The sequence below is a fragment of the Chenopodium quinoa genome, unplaced genomic scaffold (assembly GCF_001683475.1).
Source record: "Chenopodium quinoa cultivar QQ74 unplaced genomic scaffold, ASM168347v1, whole genome shotgun sequence".
NCBI lineage: Eukaryota > Viridiplantae > Streptophyta > Magnoliopsida > Caryophyllales > Amaranthaceae > Chenopodium > Chenopodium quinoa.
Window position 1 is genome coordinate 1,762,419 of NW_018745063.1, and position 21,065 is coordinate 1,783,483.

The 21,065-nt window shown below is 36.9% G+C and overlaps 2 protein-coding genes across 2 annotated transcripts; both read right to left on the reverse strand.

Annotated features, from left to right (window-relative positions):
* Positions 1 to 800: 800 nt before the first annotated feature.
* On the reverse strand, positions 801 to 4,353 carry LOC110709248 (organelle RRM domain-containing protein 2, mitochondrial). Its single transcript, XM_021887463.1, has 3 exons — positions 4,078 to 4,353; positions 1,436 to 1,504; positions 801 to 1,339 (listed from the first exon to the last, which is right to left on the reverse strand). The coding sequence occupies exons 1-3, from the start codon at positions 4,202 to 4,204 to the stop codon at positions 1,101 to 1,103; spliced, it is 435 nt and encodes a 144-aa protein (XP_021743155.1). The 5' UTR covers positions 4,205 to 4,353; the 3' UTR covers positions 801 to 1,100.
* Positions 4,354 to 4,780: 427 nt separating this feature from the next.
* LOC110709307 (protein ALP1-like) lies at positions 4,781 to 5,584 on the reverse strand. The gene has a single exon (XM_021887519.1). The coding sequence runs from the start codon at positions 5,582 to 5,584 to the stop codon at positions 4,781 to 4,783; it is 804 nt and encodes a 267-aa protein (XP_021743211.1).
* Positions 5,585 to 21,065: the final 15,481 nt, after the last annotated feature.

Sequence of the window (21,065 nt, forward strand, 5' to 3'; positions counted from 1 at the left end):
AAAAGTACGTGAGAGAGAGTTGTAAGGGCCATGAGAGAGAGAGAGAGAGAGAGAGAGAGAGAGAGAGAGAGAGAGAGAGAAATGATAAATTGGGTTTAAAGTAAGATAGAGAAATATAAAATATAGTATAAAGTTATCATATATAGAAGTAATGCAAATAAAAAAATAAAAAAATAAAAAATAAAAAAAAAAACAAACCACTAAAGTAATGCAAATAATAAAAAAACGGAGAGAGTACAAGATTACTCTGACGAATAGTATGCTGCCAATATACCCTTACAAATATATATTTATATACATACCCTCATTAATATGTACAAGTTTTGTGTAATGAATAGTGATAGGGCAATTATACCCTCTAAGATTGTAATTACCTTTTTTGTACTCTTAGGAATATTGCATGGACAATTACACCCCTAATCATATTTGTTTTTTTTTTTTCCCCATTAATGGTGCCAAGAAATAAATTTGTGAAGTAAAGTCAAACCGAAAGAGTTTCGAATACAGCTAGCTATGGCGCGCGCATTACTAGCTCACGATAGTCTAATTGCTAACATGACCTATCCATCCATTGTTATTTTTGAATTGAATCATTAGTAATCTAGTAGACTTAGACTCAACGCAAAATCAAATCATATGACTTCAATTGCTATGTGTCTATGTAGGCTTGGATTGTGTAGTTCATACACGTAATCAAGTAGGCAGAGTAGATTACAAATTAATTCAATTCTGGATCCAAGCTCTAGTCCACAAGTATAAAAGAGATACTAAAGCTTAATTACTACCTAATTTAGCGAGGATTAGCTAACCTGTTTCTCATAACCATCACCTGCCAGTCGACATACGTTACCAGCAACAACATACAGTTAGTATAGTACATGGTGCAACTGCAGGCATTAATGATACCAAAAAAACAGAAAAAGGTTCAACAATTATACAGCAAAGGGCCTAAACTGACCGAATTTGTTTTAGTGTACACTTTAAATGAATCATCAAACAATGATTGGGGCATTTTTGCCCCTCATTTCCAATAATGCATCAGTACCTTGGCTATATACTATCTTTTTAATTTAATTCTGCTTGTGATTATAAGCAGACTTCTATTGCCTGTAATATCCGACAGTCTTGTTTACAGAATAGCCATTTTGTTGAGGTTGTGACTCGTGTTGCGGTGGCGGTCTAGGCTCCCTTGGCTTGGCAGGATCGACAAAGATAACCCATCCATCCAAAAACTTAGCGTTCATTGCTTCACGTGCTTTTTCGGCTTCTTCTATAGTGGCATATGTTACAAAACCAAATCCCTTCGACTTTCCTGTAGGTCTATCTACGATGATTTTTGCTGCATTTATCATAAAGAATTGATTAACTGCCAACTACAAAAACACCAAGAACCTGATTGAAATTCAGACAAGCAACTTCAAAAGTTCAAAGATACCTTCAACAAGTTGCCCGAAGGGAGCAAATGCTTCTGTGAATTTTTCATCTGTAGTCATTCTGCTAAGTCCTGTACCACAAAGTCCAAAGATAAACACTCTCAAAATTGATATAGCCAATAAATACAATTTTTAGCAGCTGTAACTTTCAATATTTTTATCCAAAATTGGAAACTCATGAAATTAGTCATTCACTAAAAATAGGTATATCAAATACTGAGAAAAGAAAGTTCTTTAAATTTTTTAGTTAACCAACACCTAGTGATTAGTCATCAGTGAACACGAATTCTAAATTTTTTTTCATAATAATAATAATAAAAAAAATCCTCAATTAAGTAAATTGTAGATTGGTGTGTGGCACTGGGGACATTGCAAAGAGAAAATTGCCACCTTTCCATTACTTTAGTGATATTAAGTTAATGAACATGTTAATATATTCCGTAGTTAGTTAGCAACTATTGTTGAAAAGGTGACTCTATGGTCTAACATAAAACTTGGTCAACAACAGTATGGAGAGAGTTGTACATATTGTTCAATTTCTCTAAATATGATTGCTTAGTACATTGGTTCATAATGAGTTGCACGCAACAACAGTACAAAGTGCAAGTGATCACATCAACTTAGGAGATCAATATAACAATCAGTTGATCAAGAGCATGTAGCTTTCTGGTTCTGCATTGTGGCACAAGCTGTAACTCTGTAAGAGTGTCAGACAGAAACCTAGCTGCTAGCATATACACAATTAGCTCATCGTTGATAATAAAAATGAGTCCTTACAACCAGGCAAGTTAAAATGTTGGTACTAGTATGATCATTATGGAATGGTCAATAAACTACCTCACTGTTATACATTAACTTCACAATGAAATGTAGAATGAAGACAATTATACGAGCTATCATAGAGTGTATTATAACTAATGACAAGCACGAAATAGGGGTTTTTTTTTTTTTTTTTGTTTAAATTCTTTATGTATTAAGAACAGCTGCAATTTGACAGATATAACATCTTTAACGTTGATGCTGGCTATGCTAAGAAAGGCAACATTCCTTTCAAAGGCTGTCTGAAATACACAAACCAAAAAAATAGGCAAGGACTCTTCTTAAATTTTACAACAATAACCTAATAGCCTCAAAATTCCTCAAAGTTGATTATTGTCATGTTCTCTTTTTTCAAGGAAAAACTGTTCTTATAAGTTCATATATTGACATGCTTGGATTGAGAGTAATGTATTACTTTTTACCAGGGTAATAAAAGTCGAACTAAACAAAATGAAAGTAAACATAGGGGAGGAGGAGATAGTGATGGTGTGATTGTAAGGAGTTTTATGTAGTGGTGGTGATAATAAGTGAAGAATGGGGAACTATTACACTAGAGGGAGGGTGGGTAACTATTATTCGTATTATGAGGGTTATTTAATTGAAATTTGAAATTTGCACAAGAACATTATATGATTAATATATATGCATTAACCCACAACTTCCCCCTTTTTTTTTATTGGGGTTGAGAGGATACTTCTTGCTAATGTTCCATGATTGCCAATGTGCCATTTGCTTACTAAAAAGAACATTCCTTACGCTTTTAGAAGAAGAAAAACAAGTGACCGTATAAAATTCACAATAAATATGAAAATTACAAAGACCGTATGTTTGCATATTAAAACTATGGCACAGAACTTCAGTAATTTCACTAAATAACACAAGTGCAATATTCCCTACCATGTTGATGCAGGAAGGATATTAGGCGATAACAGAGTGACGCACAAATAATAAAATGAGGCTATAAAGAAAGAAAGAAAGAAGAAAAAAAACCTTTTGAAGTCCAAACCTAATAATTTTTGCACTTCAACTTAACAGTATTCCTTTGTCAAATATCCTAGAGACAATTAACAAGTCCAAAAAAGCACCAAATTTAAAATTATTGTAGTGATATTGCAATCTCTTGCAATCAAGCTTGTTATGTCCATTGCATTTTTACTCATCCCACACCTTTTCCAATTAGAAATTGTGAAATGAAAATGTACAAAAGCGGAGAATTAAGAAACCAAATGCATCTGAACTTACCCTTCTTTCTCTCATAACTTCTCAAACACAACTCAAATCCTAAATCACACATATATTCTCCTAATCAAACATATATAACGAGAATCTACTCGATTGAAACCGAAATATCTTGAATCTTGCATAGTTCTAAATTTCTCCATTGAAACTGAAAATCCAAATCCAATGTTTAAAAATGTAATTTTGAAATTGTTAAATATTCCTATTTATCAACCAAACTCTAAGCTACGCTTAAAATTATCTTCTTCTCGCTATCCTTACATTTACCAAGTGCCAACCCAAAATAGCAATTAACTATTCCATTCAAGTGCATCTTTAACATATCCATGAGCCACAAAGGTTTTGGTATAGACCGGAATCGATGGCATGTCTCGAATACTACCCTAAGATTTTAATCAACTAAGCTAGTCGAGTGGTCTCAACATCTACAATCCATCGATTCATAGTAAATGGAAAAGAATAAATCAGTCTACACATAAATAAATAATGCAATGAACTTTAAACAAAAGCAAAGATTGATCATTTACCAAAAAAACAGAGGAATTAATTTATTTTTGAGAAGAAAAAAAAAGGGAGTTTATCATACCGCTGACGAAGAGCTTAGGAGAAGTGAGTGTGGTGTTGAGGCGAATTGAAGATAGCTGCGATAGAATCGGGGAAGCAGAAGAAGAAGCTCTGCTAAAGATTTGACGAAGATTCTGAGCAAACGCCATTATTGATAATGTTAAGATTACAGAACAATTGCTGAGAAATGAATTGGAGAAATTGGATTTTAGGATTTAGGGTTTATGGCTGGGACTTTGGAAGAAGGAAATTTCAATGAGGGTTAGAGCATTGCCACGGGCATTTTTTTGGGCATTTTCTTGGTCATTTTTATTGTACACCAATGGTCAAAAATTATAATTCCCACCATTCTCTCTCCTATTTTTAACCCTATACCCCACCAATATTTATCTCTCCTACACATCATTAAATTTGTAATTTTAGTATTTCTTAATTTTATTGTTAACAAAATTTTGTATTGATTAAATTATTTATGAGTAGTACAATATTAATTATTTTTAATATTAATTTTTGCAAAATGTATTTTTTAATAAAATAATAATATTTATTCTTAACTAAATTTTTTTATTGGTTAAATTATTTATGAGTACAATATTAATTATTTGTGTCATTATTTTATGCAAAATTTCATTTTTCATTAGTACAACATTAACGATTACAACATTGAAACATAATGATCGTACACCAATCATACAAACCAAATAAATTAACGATTACAAAACTATTTATTCATTACGACCGTATTTTTGCCAAATATGCTCAACTAAATCATCTTTCAAAGAAAAATGGGTTTGGCTATCACGCAGGGTAATTCTTCTTTGAATATACGCGTCAAAATCAACGTTTGGTGGTCGGCCAATGTCAAATTCGAAAGGCTCGTTGTTATTCACTGTGGCACTTGTACTCGGACCGGACCTTGCTCTATGAAGCTGAGGGCGATCTTCTTCGTAATACCTTCTCAAAACTTCGGCACGAGTGTAATTGTGCCGTTCATCCTCGACAATCATGTTGTGCATAATGATACAAGCTTTCATTATGTCGCTCAAAATGTCTTCGTCGAAAGCAAGTGAAGGTTGTCGTAATATGGCAAACCTAGCCTGTAGAACTCCAAACGCACGTTCAACGTCTTTCCGAGCTGCAGCTTGTTTATCTGCAAATAACTTGTCCTTCTGGAGTTGAGGATATGTGATACCTTGTATAAATGTTGCCCAGTTCGGATATATATCATCTGTTAAGTAGTATCCCATGTTGTACTCATGGCCGTTTACCATAAAACTAATTGGTGGTGCCCGACCTTTCAAAACATCGTCAAACATCGGAGAGCGGTATAGGACGTTCAGATTATTACAAGAGCCGGGTATTCCAAAAAATGCATGCCAAATCCATAAATCTTGATCCGCAACAGCTTCGAGGATAAGGGTTGCATTCTTGCTACGACCTGCGTATTGTGCTTTCCAAGCCATAGGACAGTTCTTCCGCTCCCAGTGCATGAAGTCGATGCTATCGATCATGCCCGGGAATCCACGCATTTCATTTTAGTGAAGGATTCTCCTTAAATCTTCATCTGTTGGACTTCTTAAGTACTCGGCCTCAAAATGCTTGATCACCCCTTGAGTAAAATGTTGCATTGATTTTCTAGATGTTGTTTGACCCATGCGTATGTATTCATCTACGGCATCCGGAGCAACACCATACGCTAACATTCTTATTGCAGCGGTGCATTTCTACAGAGGTGATAAGCCAAGCCTACCAGTTGCATTCCTACGCTGCTGGAAGAACGGATCGCCCTCAACCACTTTATTCATAATCCGACATAATAAAGGTTTGTGCATTCGAAATCGACGACGAAACTGATTTTCGGAATACACAGGATTTATTGCAAAGTAATCATTGTACAATTGCAAATGCCCTTTCTCCCTTTCTCTATCTCCCCTATGTTGCGGGATTGTTTCATCTTCATTTACAATTTCGGTCTCGGATGGAGGTGGTTGAGGAAGCATTATGTTAGGTAAGTGATTTGTGACAAATTCGTCAACTATATTTTCAAATTCCGCATATTGATCTGAATCAGAAGAATTTGAGCTTGAGGTTGAGCTTATGGAAAACATTTTTTGTGTTTGGTTTTTGAATGTTTTGGTGTTGTGGATCAATTTATGGATTTCACACCTTTAAATAGGAAATGTTATCAGTGCATGTCCTTCAACTGAGTGTGAACTGACTACTCAATGTATAGTAAAAACAAAATACATGACTACTCAATTCTTAATAATCAATACCAATGCTTGTCATACGGTTGAAGTTATGTATGAAATGACTACTCAATGGTTGTATAAAACAAAAACTACAATTGGACTTGACTACTTTTTGGGATTTGACAGTTCAATGGTTGATAAAACCAACCACTTGACTTATAATTGTATAAGACAAAAATCTACACAGTAGCTAGTACTTCACTCATAATTGAACAAAATATATGAAAATGTAATATAATTTGATAAATTTTTGGAACATAATTAATAATAAAAATTAATTCATTGCAACATAAAATAAACAAAATACTTGAAATCATAATGCATAATAAACTACTCTACTTTTCACCATACACTTCTTGAATTAGTTCCTCCTTCCACGCTTCTTCAGTTGGTGTAAGTGGTGTCGTTTTGGACATAATTGCTTGCAACATATCAAATTTCATCTTCTTCTCTTGTAATTCGACCTGTTTGTTTTTCCTCTTTTCCTTTTCCCTTTCAAGCTCCAACCTTTGCTGCCGTAAATTTGCCTCAAAGCTTCTAACTTCAGTACAAGTCTGTATCTGTTCACCAATACTTAAAATTGCACTATCATGAGCAATAGCTTTTCCTTACGCTTAGCCTTTTCTTTTTTTACCCCGTCGGGTCTGGGTATACCTCCTGATGAAAACCCACCAACGGGAACATCTCCTTCAGCTTCAGTGTCAGTTCTCGATCTCTTTCCACTTCCACTGCTATCCTCAGTGTCCCCTTTCGGACGCAGTTGACAATCCTGTCGTTCCTTTAGTGACAATGCCCATCTGAGTTTCGGCCTCCACTTTGGGTCATTCTTTATCATTTCCCAATCGTGGGGAAAAACAAAATTGTGTGGTGGTTTGGCTGATATATGGAACAACTTCGAGGCCTTTTGAATTCGATCAACTTCGTTGAATCCACTTCCAGTTAACGGACCCGCTTCATCATAACAACTTGTCCATAACAGTACATCTGCCGCCATCCTTCTCCAACGGTTCTCCAAACTCTTCGCATTTCTGGGTGGTAGTATTTCTGGCTTCTTAGCTTGAACCATGTCGTACGCCGCAGATATTTGTCGCCAAAGTTCAGCAGCTTTCATGCCCGTACCCACTATCACATTTCCACTGTATTTTAAATATAGCCCAATAAGAGCTTCATCTTCTGCGACTGACCAAATACGACTAGCTTTAGCGAGTTGTTGGTTGGAACCCACCCGCATTCTTTGAGTCGACGGAGGGTATTGAGGTGTCTCAGGCACATTTTTTTCTTGGCTATCATCGTACTGAGAGTTACTTCCTTGGTAGACAGGAGGTGATTGCTCGTAATCAGTGTTTTCAGTTGGAATTTGTGGAGGTATTTCAAGTTGTGGAGGTATTTGTTGTTGTGGAGGATTTTGCAGAGAGGTGTTGCTCAATCTTTGTAGGAAAAGTTGAAATTGAGGTTGATTCATGAAATTCTCATCAAAATCATTACAATTTTGAGAAAGTATTGAGTAAAAGAGGTTATTGGGATCCATATCTATTTTTTTTTTATTAATTTCAAAAACTAACACAATAATAACAATAATAATAACTATTATAAAAAATAATAATAATAATAATATTAATAAAAAAATAATAACGAACAGCAATAATAATATTAATAAGCTAAAATAATAACAATAATAATTATACTTCCAATAATAATAATAATAATATTTATTTTAATAATAATAATAATAATAATAATAATAAAAGGATGACTAATTATGAGGGAGAAATTGAGAGAAAATGTAAATACAACAAATTTATGTGAATTTTGAAAATATGAAAATATAGGCAAAATGGGTCTCTATTTGTAGAGAATTTTTTTTTCTAGCCGTAGGTATATTTTTTTTTTTTAATTTTATAAGCACAAAATACCCGTTACAAAATTGTTACCGTTGCAATTATCAGGAATTTCCTGATTGGTCCAACTCACCTGACAGGACGCGTGTCAGCGCCTGATTGGGCGTGCTGACGCGCCTGTCAGGGCTGCCAAAATCATTTTCTTTTGCTTTTCCTACCCTCAAAACGCAGAGTTTTGAGGTGAAGCAAAGCATACGCTTCCTCAAAACGCTGCGTTTTGAGCTATGCTTAGCAAAAAAAAATTTAAATGCAGCTTGCACGTGGGCCCACTTCTTCTTGGTCAGTTTTTTAATTTTGCCCAAACTTTGATCAAAAATTGATTTGCCCATGGGCATTTTTAATTTAGACCATTGATGGGGAGTTATTTTTTTTATTAAACCCCAAAAATTACCCATGGGCATTTTTCTTCCCATTGGTGAAAGTGCTCTTACTATGGTTTGAAATTTTAAATTTTGGATTCAGTCAAATGTAAAAAAGGACTTGGGTAATATTTGTAAGATTAATCAAGCTAAGCTTAGTTTACTAGTAAAAATTGTACTTCCTCCATCATTTTTTTTACTTGACCCGCTTTAACTTTTACACTATTCACCACCCCTCCTTTGACCGTGTTTTGTGATTAATATATAAGGAAAAACATATTCATATTAGATCATTTCGAATTCGTCTCAATAAGAACTATCATGACATATAATTTTTATATTTTTTAATTATGGAGAATTAAAGTTATTGACCGTTAAAGTTTTGCATTGGCAAGCGTGATAAAAGAAACAGGTCAAGTAAAAAAAATAGAGGAAGTATCTTTCAATCTTTAGATAGCAGGTTTAGTTCTCACTAGAGATGCTTGGAGAGTGGGGATATCTTCCTTACTCTCAAGGTGTCTGACTCGCAAAGACCAAAACCAAAAAAACCGTGAGGGTTGAGATATGGTCAAGATATTTCTCTTTACCTTATAAAAAAAATGGTTCATAGGAGTAGAAAAGTGTAATTGTTATTGATACTATAGTAAACTTAGTGTTAAAAAGTCAAATAATAATATATCTATTATATAAAACAAATAAAACATAACATATACCTTTATTCTTGATTCAAATGTAAATTATAATGACTCGAGCTCAACGAATCACGTTGTATCCTTAAGAAAATTTTTCTACCTCTATGATACCTAAGGTTATTAATTAAGCAATTGTCACCCAAGATAGAACGAGTTTCGTTTCTTATAAAATGGTATTGTAATTATAAGTGTTGGGGTTTGGTGAGTCCGACTCACCGCGGAAACAACCCCGACCCAAAGAAACCACTCGTAATTAATAAAACCATAAAGTATAAATAAATATACACAAGAAAAGGAAGAACGAACCATACCCTTGAAGCGAGCTTCGCCCTCTCAAAACGGGCTCTTACTTGAAAGCCTTGAGCACCGCAAATGCCGTGCCTCCAACGGTATCCACCCACAAAGGACGAACACGACTTTTTAGGTCCGCTACCTTGGAGTTAGCAAGGTCGACCAAAACCCAAGTGTTAATGGAGTTTAAGAGTTTTTCCCAAAATATGGAATGCTCTTTCTAACTCCCACTCAAGCACTTTACTCCAAATCCCAAGGTTGGTATTTATAGAGGAAAGTATGAGTGGGAATTTCTATCCCATCAATGTGGGATCATGAAATTCCACAAATTAATTTAAAGCTAAATTAAATTAAAATTGCAAACTAATAATAAATCTACAAGTGGCATTACCATGTGAAATGGGTAGGTGAGGACCACATGGAGAGTAGGGGACCATACTTGCTCCCCACTCAATACTCTCCTTGTGCCACATGTCCTTACCCACTTGCTCCCATATTCCTCAAGCTTCCCCATAGCGACCGGCCCTATGGCCCAACCACGAGCCCAGCCCCGCACCAAGATGCGGGCTGCTGCTGTGCGCGCAAGCCACGCACTTGGTGCGGGCTTGTTGCTGTGCGTGGCTGCTAGTGCATGCGCTGCTAGCACGCCTAGCTTGCGGCAGCTAGCTGCTGCACGCACCACGTGCACGCGGCTGCTAGATGCTGCTGTGCGTGGCTGCTAGCACGGTGCACTAGCACGCACCTAGCCAGCCATGCTAGGCTCGGCTTGGTGCGCTTGCTAGCCACCTATGCTTGGACATTTTTGTCCCTAGCATTCGGATGCTCGGGGCATTCCGATGCTAGGGGTATTTTGGGAATATGGTCGATTTATTATTATTTGCGCGTCTCGTCTTTTTATCATTTTTTACTCTACTTCCGACGATCGGTTTCGACGCTCCAAGCTCGAATTACCGACGTCTAAATATTTAACACTCGGGCGACGAATTAATTTCTTTCGAATTAATTCGTCGAGTCGGTTCGTATATTTTTCTTGGGTGTGACCCGAAGGGTTAAGTCAAGATTAAGCTGTAATATTAATTATATTAATATTACTGATCAGAAGCGGCCTCCACCCAGGCATTCCGATCACTTGACCTTATTGAATATATTAGCTTTCTAATAATTCTAAACCCGCTATCAGAATAATACACTTGTTTGAAGGACACCATTCCTTTCAATCTCCCACTTGTCCTTCCGGACAAGTGTGCATTTAGTATATAGCCCCTTTCCTATGTCTCTTCATGTCTCTTCATGAACTACAGATTAAGATTACTCGTCATCTCTGTTACGTCCAGAAGTGTTTCTCGAAATCCGAGTTTGACTGTCAATAAGAAGATGATTTTTAAAATCCATCTGAGCACGGCCATGCATTTTCACAGTCTCGCTCTTCGAGAGGCCTTGTAAACAACAAGACATGTTCCCTATTGTTAGTAGGGGGACATTTCCAGTCTTGTAATGTTGCTTTTCTTACTAAGAGGACCTAGCCGCTCGATATCTGTCGTTATAATCCCCAGTTACGGCAGACGTTTGGCGGATACCAAAGCGGACTAGTACTCAAACAAGAGACCTCCCACTAATCATGGTCAAGGAAAAGAGTTCCGGTAGTAATAATGAGAAAAATACTTATGACGATTTTTAAATCTCTTAAAGTATTCTCATAGGTCGATCCAGTATGGTTCTAAACCAATACCTGTGCAAATGATTTATATCCTCATAGCACAAGAAACGGTGCTATAAATCATACTACACACTAATCTCTAATGGTCATTAATCGTCCACAAAAATATGACCTTGATTAGGGGTAATTTTTTATTAAAATATTCAATGTTCACTTAATAGGTGTTTCTTTATCCAAGCCATTGACTTGATACCCTATTTTGAATATTTATTAAAATCGAATGGACTCATTATTTATTTCTAAACCAAAATTAAATAGAGATGGAGTGATTTAAATTGCATGAAAAATTTTAATTACTCCAAAAACTGAATGGTTCATCATAGTGCTTTACATTAACATTGTCCAAAATTTAATTAAAACACTATAATATGGAAATCAAATCCAGTTCGCGACATGCTTGATTCTTATTGCCTCAATGTGTTGTTGTGCTTCACTTGAGACAAGGGTTTAGTAAGTGGGTCGGCTACATTGTCATCCGTTCCCACTTTGCAAATTCTGATTTCACCCTCTGTCTTCCATTCTCAAATCATGTGAAATCGCCTCTTGACATGTTTGACCTTCTGATGTTCTCGTGGCTCTCTAGCCTGAGCAATAGCTCCATTGTTGTCACAATGGAGGTCTATTGGACCCTTGATGGAGGGTACAACACCAAGTTCATCAATGAACTTGCAAATCCAAATTGCCCCTTGGCTGCCTCAGACGCTGCCAAGTACTCGGCTTCAGTTGTAGAATCAGCGGTTGTGCTTTGCTTTGCACTCTTCCAACTAAACGCTCCTCCATTGAGACAGAATATGTATCCGGATTGTGACTTGGAGTCGTATCTGTCTGTCTGGAATCTTGTGTCGGTATATCCCTCAACAACCAATTCATCTTTACCGCCATAGACCAGGAATTTATCCTTGTTCCTTTTCAGGTACTTCAGAATATTCTTGGTCGCAGTCCAATGCGCCTCTCCTCGGTCTGATTGGTATCGACTCGTAGCACTCAAGGCATACGATACATCCGACCTAGTACATATCATGGCATACATGATCGATCCAATAAGCAAAGCATATAGAATACGACTCATCCTTTCTCGCTCATCAGGTGTCTTTGGACACTGCTTCTTGCTTAAGGTTATGCCATGTGACATGGGTAGGTGCCCTCTCTTGGCTCCTTCCATTTGGAATCGAGCTAGTAACTTATCGATGTAAGTACTTTGACTCATTCCTATCATCCTCTTTGATCTATCCCTATAGATCTTGATGCCTAGTATGTACTGAGCCTCTCCCAAGTCTTTCATTGAAAAACATTTCCCGAGCCAAGCCTTTACAGACTCTAACAACGGAATGCTATTTCCAATGAGCAAAATGTCATCGACATATAAGACTAGGAAGGCGATGTCACTCCCACTGACCTTCCTGTAAACACAATTCTTGATAAAACCAAACTTCATCAAATCGCAGATTCCAACTTTTGCTTGCTTGCTTTAATCCATAAATGGACTTCTTAAGCTTGCATACCTTCTTAGGATTGTTCTGGTCGACAAAACCTTCAGGCTGCGTAATGTACACAGTTTCTTCCAAAGTTCCATTGAGGAAGGCGGTTTTGACGTCTATCTACCATATTTCATAATTGTAATATGCAGCAATCGCTAGAAGAATTCGAACGGACTTAAGCATAGCTACTGAAGAAAAGGTTTCATCATAATCAACGCCATGAATTTTCCTGTAACCTTTTGCTACCAGCCTTGCTTTGTAAATGAATACATTTCCATCTTTGTCGGTTTTCATCTTGAAAATCCATTTACATCCCATAGGTGTGTAACATACGGGTAAGTCAACCAAGTCCCATACTTGATTTTCAAACATGGAGTCCATTTCGGATTTCATGGCCTCTTGCCATTTTGCAGAGTCGGGGCTCGTCATAGCTTGCTTGTAGGTTGCCGGCTCATCTCCATCCACTACTAGGATGTCCTGATCTTTAGTTAATACAACACCGAGATATGTGTCAGGTTGAGATCTTGGCCGAGTTGACCTACGTAGGGTAATGGACTGAGCATTTGCATTGTCGGTTTGACTTTGCATATTTTGACTTTAACCAATGTCAACAGATGCTTCGTGAGCACTTTGATTGTCAACTTGTCCTTGTTGCTCGTCCTCTCGAACTTCGTCGAGTTCGATTTTCCTCCCACTTGTCATTTTGGAGAGATGCTCCTTCTCCAAAAAGACACCATCACAAGCAACAAACACTTTGTTCTCGGATTTGTTGTAGAAGTAATACCCTTTAGTTTCTTTTGGATAACCCACAAAGTAAACCTTATCAGATTTCGGATGAAGTTTATCAGAAATGAGTTTCTTGACATATGCTTCGCATCCCCAAATCTTGAGAAAAGACAACCTTGGAGTTTTATTTGTCCATAATTCATATGGAGTCTTTTCCACTGCCTTTGACGGAGCACGATTCAGTGTAAGTGCCGCAGTTAAAAGTGCATGTCCCCAGAAAGAGATTAGAAGTTCACTAAGACCCATAGTCGATCGGACCATGTCTAACAGGGTTCGATTCCTCCTTTCAGATACTCCATTCCATTGAGGAGTTCCCGGAGGTGTCAACTCTGAAAGTATTCCATGTTTTTTCAGATGGTCATTGAATTCTTGGCTCAAATATTCGCCACCTCAATCCGATCGAAGCGCTTTGATTTTCTTGCCGAGTTGGTTTTCAACTTCGTTTTGAAATTCCTTGAATTTATCAAACGATTCAGATTTGTGCGACATTAGATAGACATAACCATATCTACTATAGTCGTCCGTGAAGGTTATGAAATACCGATAACCACTCCTTGCGGGTGTACTCATTGGCCCACATACATCGGTGTGTATTAGTCCCAACAAGTCACCGGTCCTTTCTCCCAACTTGGAGAATGGTTGCTTTATCATCTTGCCTAATAAACATCCTTTGCAATTCTCAAAGGATTCTAAATCAAATGAGTCAAGAATACCTTCTTGAAGAAGCTTCTTGATGCGTTTGATGTTAATGTGGCCAAGACGACAATGCCACAAGTAAGTTTGACTAGACGGTGTAGTCTTAGCTTTCTTTGCAGGATTATTAACGTTATAAATTTCTTTGTCTAGAGATAACACATAAAGACCATTTTCTGAATGTGTCGTACCATATAAAACATTATCGAGATAAAATGAACATGATTGGTCCTTAACTTGAAATTCAAAACCTTTGGCGTCCAACACCGAAATTGAAATGATGTTTTTGGTAATGTTGGGAACACAATAAACATTGTCAAGTTCTTAAACTAGCCCCGTGGGCAAAGACAAACTAAGAGATCCTACGGATATAGCACCAATCCTTGCTCCATTTCCTACCCGGAGCTCGATCTCTCCCTTCGCTAGCCTCCTAGTGTTCCTTAGTGCCTGTGAATCGGAACAAAAGTGTGAGCAACATCCGGTATCTAATATCCATGAAGCCGAGCTAGTGAAGTTAAAGTCTATAACGTAAATACCTGATGTAGAAGCAACGATTCCTTTCTTCTTATCTTCCTTGAATTTGAGGCAGTCTCTCTTCCAATGTCCCTTCTTTCTTACAATAGAAGCATTCGGAATCAGACTTAGAAGATGCTACCTTTTTCTCCTTGTTGTCTTTGGTAGCTTTCGGCTTAGGCGGAAAGTTCTTCTTTCCTTTCCCCTTGAAGCCCTTCTTCTTTTTACCCGCCCTTTTGAATTGCTTGCCCTTCTTAATCATTATCATATCATGCCTTCCCTCATCCTTGAGCGTCTGCTCAGCTTGCTTCAACATCCCATGAAGCTCGGTGAGGGTTTTCTCCATGCTATGCATGTTGTAGTTCATCTTGAACTGGTCATAGCCTTTGTGAAGGGAATGGAGAATGATGTCAATAGCCATTTCAGTTGAATACCCCGCATCAAGCTTTCCCATGTTCTCAAATAATCCGATCATTTTGAGCACATGTGGGCTGACTGGCTCTCCTTTCTTGAGCTTAGTCTCAAGGATGTGCCTGTGGGTTTCAAACCTTTCAGTTCGAGCCTGTTCTTGAAACATATTCTGTAACTCAAAAATAATCTCATAGGCCGATTCCTTCTCGAAGATGGTTTTCTGAAGTTCAGGAGACATAGTGGCTAGCATTACGCACTTGACATTCCGATCGGCTACTTGCCATCGTTTAAGGGCTACTTGAGTTACCTCCTCATTGGGAGCCTCGGGAATTTCCTCATCAAGGACATACTCTTTCTGTTCTTGCATAAGAACGATGCGCAAATTCCTTTGCCAATGAAGGAAATTGGTACCACTCAACTTCTCCTTGTCGAGAATTGAGCATAATGAAAACTGGTTATTTGAGGTTGAAGACATGATTCTACAATTGAAAGAATTTTAATGAAAAACCATTCAAAATTACTTAAATAAGATTGAATTTTATTCATGAAAATTTTCAATACTTATTTAGCGTCTTATTTACACGTAAAATTGTCCTTATTTTGTGAAAATAAGGCGATTCCAAGATCTGAAGAAACAAAGAGTAGTTAAGCATGCTTTGGCTTGTCTTAACACTCAATCTTCTAGGGTAAGCATTGCCTTGCTAATGGCTCTAAGCCACTCTTGGTTAGACAATCGTCGCATCTAATGCATCTTTGACGATGTATCTCTTTTGCCACGGTATGTGAGGACTCCTCACTCATACCGATGAGTTAAACCAAAACCAACGTGCACACCCGGTGTGCCTTATGAGCCTTGGAGAAGTGATGACACCTCGCTTTGGCGTAGCCTACCATCACCCTCGTTCGGTTGGTAAGTGTTGTTTTGGAAAGGCAAGTTTGACTCAATATTATTAGGGACCTAGGATTTCTATGTTGGTTGATTTAAGTGAACTTAACTAATCATCGCAACATAAAGAATACCTAAACATGCATCTAACGAATAATTCACATGTATATATAAGCATAAAATATAAAGCGAAATTATAGATGCATATTGGCAATTAGCATGACCCCTTGAATTCTTCAAATCTTCAAAAGGTCTTCATTTGCAATTCAAGGCTTTGTCTTCCAAGATACGCCGTCTTCAAGACTTAACCAAACTATGCAAATACTAGTGTCTACGACTAGGAATAATCTAAATATTAAGGTACAAAAATACTTAATGGTGCGTAGACCGTATTTAGATTTACAAAAATACATAACGGCACGTAGTCCGTATATTCTCCTAATCGAGTCCCACTAGTAGTCATTTCATAAAACCTGTGAGAGAGAATATATATTCCATTCATCCATTCACTATTTGTGAATGGCCCATGCAATTTACAATATCAAACAAGTAAAATGCATTTAAACAACGTGCACACTAGTAACTAATCTAGGTGGTTAATCCGATTAACACGCCTAATTAAAACTAGTCAAAGTTGTTTAACCGATTATGTAATTTGACATCATTAATTAATTGAAGCTCCCACTAAATTTCGCATTTCCCTTAATTAATCCAATTAATAAAGTCAGTAGCACCCAAACTTGTCAAAATAAAATTTTGCCAATATCGCTCAAAACCGAGGCCTAGCCTCCCAAAATTTTAATTAAAATAAACAAAATTAATTAAAATAAATAAAATGGCAAAATAAGCAATATTAAGCCAACCGCATTTCAAGTGGCTTTCGCTTTAAGCGTTTTGCTAAGGAAACTCGAATAATCGCGGCTCATGCAAACCAAGCATACTACGGCTATTCACCTCACCACACCAAGCATATGCACACAAAAAACTCCGCACACACGGCTCGCGGCAAGCAGCCATGGGCTGCTGCCACTACCACACGCAAAGCCATGGCTGCTGGTGCGTGGCTGCTGCGGCCGTGTGCTGCTGCCACGCGTGTGGCCGCGCACGCAAGGCGGGGCAGCCACCTTGGCAGCCACATGCGGGCTGCTATGCAGCCCGGCTAGCCAAGGGTGGTTCTTTGCCTCGTTTTGCGTGCCATGGCCTTGGGATTTGATCCCATTTCGCGAGACATAATTAATTAATTCTAAATTAATTTTAGAACTAACTCAATGAGCAAAAAAATAAAATTTTAAACAAGTCTAACTTAATAAAATTTCAAAGTGCAAATAACCAAAATAATTCCAAGAACCATTCTTAATTAAATTGGTTTAGCTTGGTGCAATAACAAAGTTAAGGCAATTTCTCACTTTTAATTTAATCAATTTAAATTAAACTTGAGAATTTGACAAAGTAAGGGGAAGTTGGAAAAATATGAACTTTAATGTTCAAATGAAAATTCCAACATCTAAATTTTGTGAATCCTTGAAAATTATATCTTCCAACATGAAGATAACCAAATTTCTATCACAAAAATTGAAACTTTATGTTTCCAATCAACTCAAAATGATTAAAAACAACAAAGTTTAACACAAAATAACATGGAATTTAGTGGTTTTTAAAGTTTCAATCACTTATCACAAATAAAGATTGAATCTTTAACACTTAGGAAACCTCAAAACAAAAATTTTCACACTAAAAAGCAATTAGTTTGCAATTATGTGAAAATAAATCAACCTTTAAGCATCAAATACTACCAAGTAAATGTGCTTTAAGGGGACTTAAAAATGCAGAAAAATAATGCAAATAATCAACCACATAATCAACAAGTTATGCCATTAATTTCAAGGTTAGAAAAGACTTAAAACTTTTCGTCAAAAACGAAAAATCCCTCAAAAAAGGCATTTCTGGTCATAATTTGGCTAAAATTCACTATTTTTGGGCGAAAATCTGGGTTCTGGGCCAAATTCGACATTAAAAACGGGATTAAAATAAATAAAACCGAGCTACTAATCTAATTAGCAACTTAAACCAGAAAAATAAGCACACATAAACCTTGAAAAAACATGATTATAAAAATAAACGAGCGGGGCTCTGATACCGCTGTTGGGGTTTTGTGAGTCCGACTCACCGCGGAAACAACCCCGACCCAAGGAACCACTCGTAATTAATAAAACCATAAAGCATAAATAAATAAACACAAGAAAAGGAAGAACGAATCATACCCTTGAAGCGAGCTTCTTCCTCTCAAAACGGGCTCTTACTTGAAAGCCTTGAGCACCGCAAATGCCGTGCCTCCAACGGTATCCACCCACAAAGGACGAACACGACTTTTTAGGCCCGCTACCTTGGAGTTAGCAAGGTCCGACCAAAACCCAAGTGTTAATGGAGTTTAAGAGTTTTTTCCAAAATATGGAATGCTCTTTCTAACTCCCACTCAAGCACTTTACTCCAAATCCCAAGGTTGGTATTTATAGAGGAAAGTATGAGTGGGAATTTCTATCCTATCAATGTGGGATCATGAAATTCCACAAATTAATTTAAAGCTAAATTAAATTAAAATTGCAAACTAATAATAAATTTACAAGTGGCATTACCATGTGAAATGGGTTGGTGAGGACCACATGGAGAGTAGGGGACCATACTTGCTCCCCACTCAATACTCTCCTTGTGCCACATGTCCTTACCCACTTGCTCCCATATTCCTCAAGCTTCCCCATAGTGACCGGCCCTATGGCCCAACCACGAGCCCAGCCCCGCACCAAGATGCGGGCTGCTGCTGTGCGCGCAAGCCACGCACTTGGTGCGGGCTTGTTGCTGTGCGTGGCTGCTAGTGCATGCGCTGCTAGCACGCCTAGCTTGCGGCAGCTAGCTGCTGCACGCACCACGTGCACGCGGCTGCTAGCTGCTGCTGTGCGTGGCTGCTAGCACGGTGCGCTAGCACGCACCTAGCCAGCCATGCTAGGCTCGGCTTGGTGCGCTTGTTAGCCACCTATGCTTGGACATTTTTGTCCCTAGCATTCGGATGCTCGGGGCATTCCGATGCTAGGGGTATTTTGGGAATATGGTCGATTTATTATTATTTTGCGCGTCTCGTCTTTTTATTATTTTTTACTCGACTTCCGACGATCGGTTTCGACGCTCCAAGCTCGAATTACTGACGTCTAAATATTTAACACTCGGGTGACGAATTAATTTCTTCCGAATTAATTTGTCGAGTCGGTTCGTATATTTTGCTTGGGTGTGACCCGAAGGGTTCAGTCAAGATTAAGCTGTAATATTAATTATAATAATATTACTGATCGGAAGCGCCCTCCACCCAAGCATTCCGATCACTTGACCTTACTGAATATATTAGCTTTCTAATAATTCTGAACCCGCTATCAGAATAATACACTTGTTCGAAGGACACCATTCCTTTCAATAAGAATCTAGCAAACAAACTAGATTAAAGTAACCGCAACTATATAAATGTGAATTTAGATAGATTAATTAAAAACTAATATATTCAATCCCCATAAATCAAAACAACCAACAATTATTTATAGACAAAGAAACATGGATGAAAAGGTGCAAGTAACGAAATGACACAATTATCCGTTATAACTACTGAAGAGTTAATGAAATAACACAACTATTCACATTAACAATTATCAATGAAAATTTACAATTATCCAAATATACAATCCAATAGTCATACAAATTGTCATACAACACAACTCTACATTAGATATGTAATTCTTCATTCATACAAAATATTTACAAAATAAATTTCCAACAATCCCCCACATTAATGAAGAATTTCTCATTCACAAACAATTGAAATTTATCATCCCCCACATTAATGAAAAAGACTCATTATCAGTGGCGGATCTTGAAAAATTTTCTTTTGGGGGGCGATAATTTTCAACGTAATTGGATGACTATATTCGTCAAATGTTGTGTCTTCAATGAATTTGTCATAGGTTAATGCCTTAATTTATTTACCATCTATGCATCACAATTTAATTCACAAGTATTGAAAAAGTTAAAAACACGCTGTCAACTACTCCATAATAGATATTACTCTATACTTTTATGTGAGATATTGATAAATTTTGATAATGTCGCGTCACCTATAATTATCAATTAAAAAAAACAAAAAAAATATTGAAATTGATTAAAGAAAATAAATACTTGTTCCGTTAATAATTGATGGTAAATACTTGAGTGCAATTTTGGGATAAGTGGAAAAAAAATATACTGATTTGTGAGAGTAGTAGGAAGCAAAGAGGGAAGAGTACTAACAGGCTAAAGTCGTAATCACCCAATCAAAAATAATACCTAAATCCACTAACTATGCAGATAGGGAATAAGGGTCGAACCACAGAAAAACGAGTTAATTTATTCCTAATTAATCAAAATAATCTAAATTATCAAGTAACCAAATTGTTATTATAAAAGGGAATTAAACTACTAAGAGTAAAAGTGGGAAGGAATAAAAGTAGGAGGGAAATCAAGGAAATAAAAGCCTAGGGCATAGATTCTCCAATAAACAATATTCCAGGGTAAAACGTAACAATCAATCATCAATGCATCAATTAATCAGATCATAAAGGGCTTTCGCTACGTATTACAATCACAGAGTTAATTTACCGGTATTAAATCTCATCTCTCGAATCTCGACTTAACCATTTATAAATTAGTCCGCCTATTGAAACTAAGCCTAAACATCAATTCTCATCTCTCGTATCTCGAATCAATATTGTTAAACTCATACAATTAAACCAAGCCTAATCTAATTGCATAGCATTAAATCAATCAATAGGAAATTAATCAAGCATTGATAATCAACAATAACAAATTACCCCTTCATATTATTTATAGATCCCCATAAACCCTAGAAAGAAAACTACTCAGACGTAATTCAATATAAACTAAACAAAGCAATTAAAGGAAACATGATGAAAGAAATAAAGTAAATAAATGAGATTAAAGTAGAAGAAATCGTTACCAAGG

Bases quoted from the DNA above. Each gene is read 5' to 3' on its own strand.
- LOC110709248 (XM_021887463.1), bottom strand. From the start codon at position 4,204: ATGGCGTTTGCTCAGAATCTTCGTCAAATCTTTAGCAGAGCTTCTTCT. The intron at 1,505-4,077 runs GTATGATAAACT...TTTGTGGTACAG, and splicing joins TCCTAAGCTCTTCGTCAGCG to GACTTAGCAGAATGACTACA. The intron at 1,340-1,435 runs GTATCTTTGAAC...TGATAAATGCAG, and splicing joins CTTCGGGCAACTTGTTGAAG to CAAAAATCATCGTAGATAGA.
- LOC110709307 (XM_021887519.1), bottom strand. From the start codon at position 5,584: ATGCGTGGATTCCCGGGCATGATCGATAGCATCGACTTCATGCACTGG.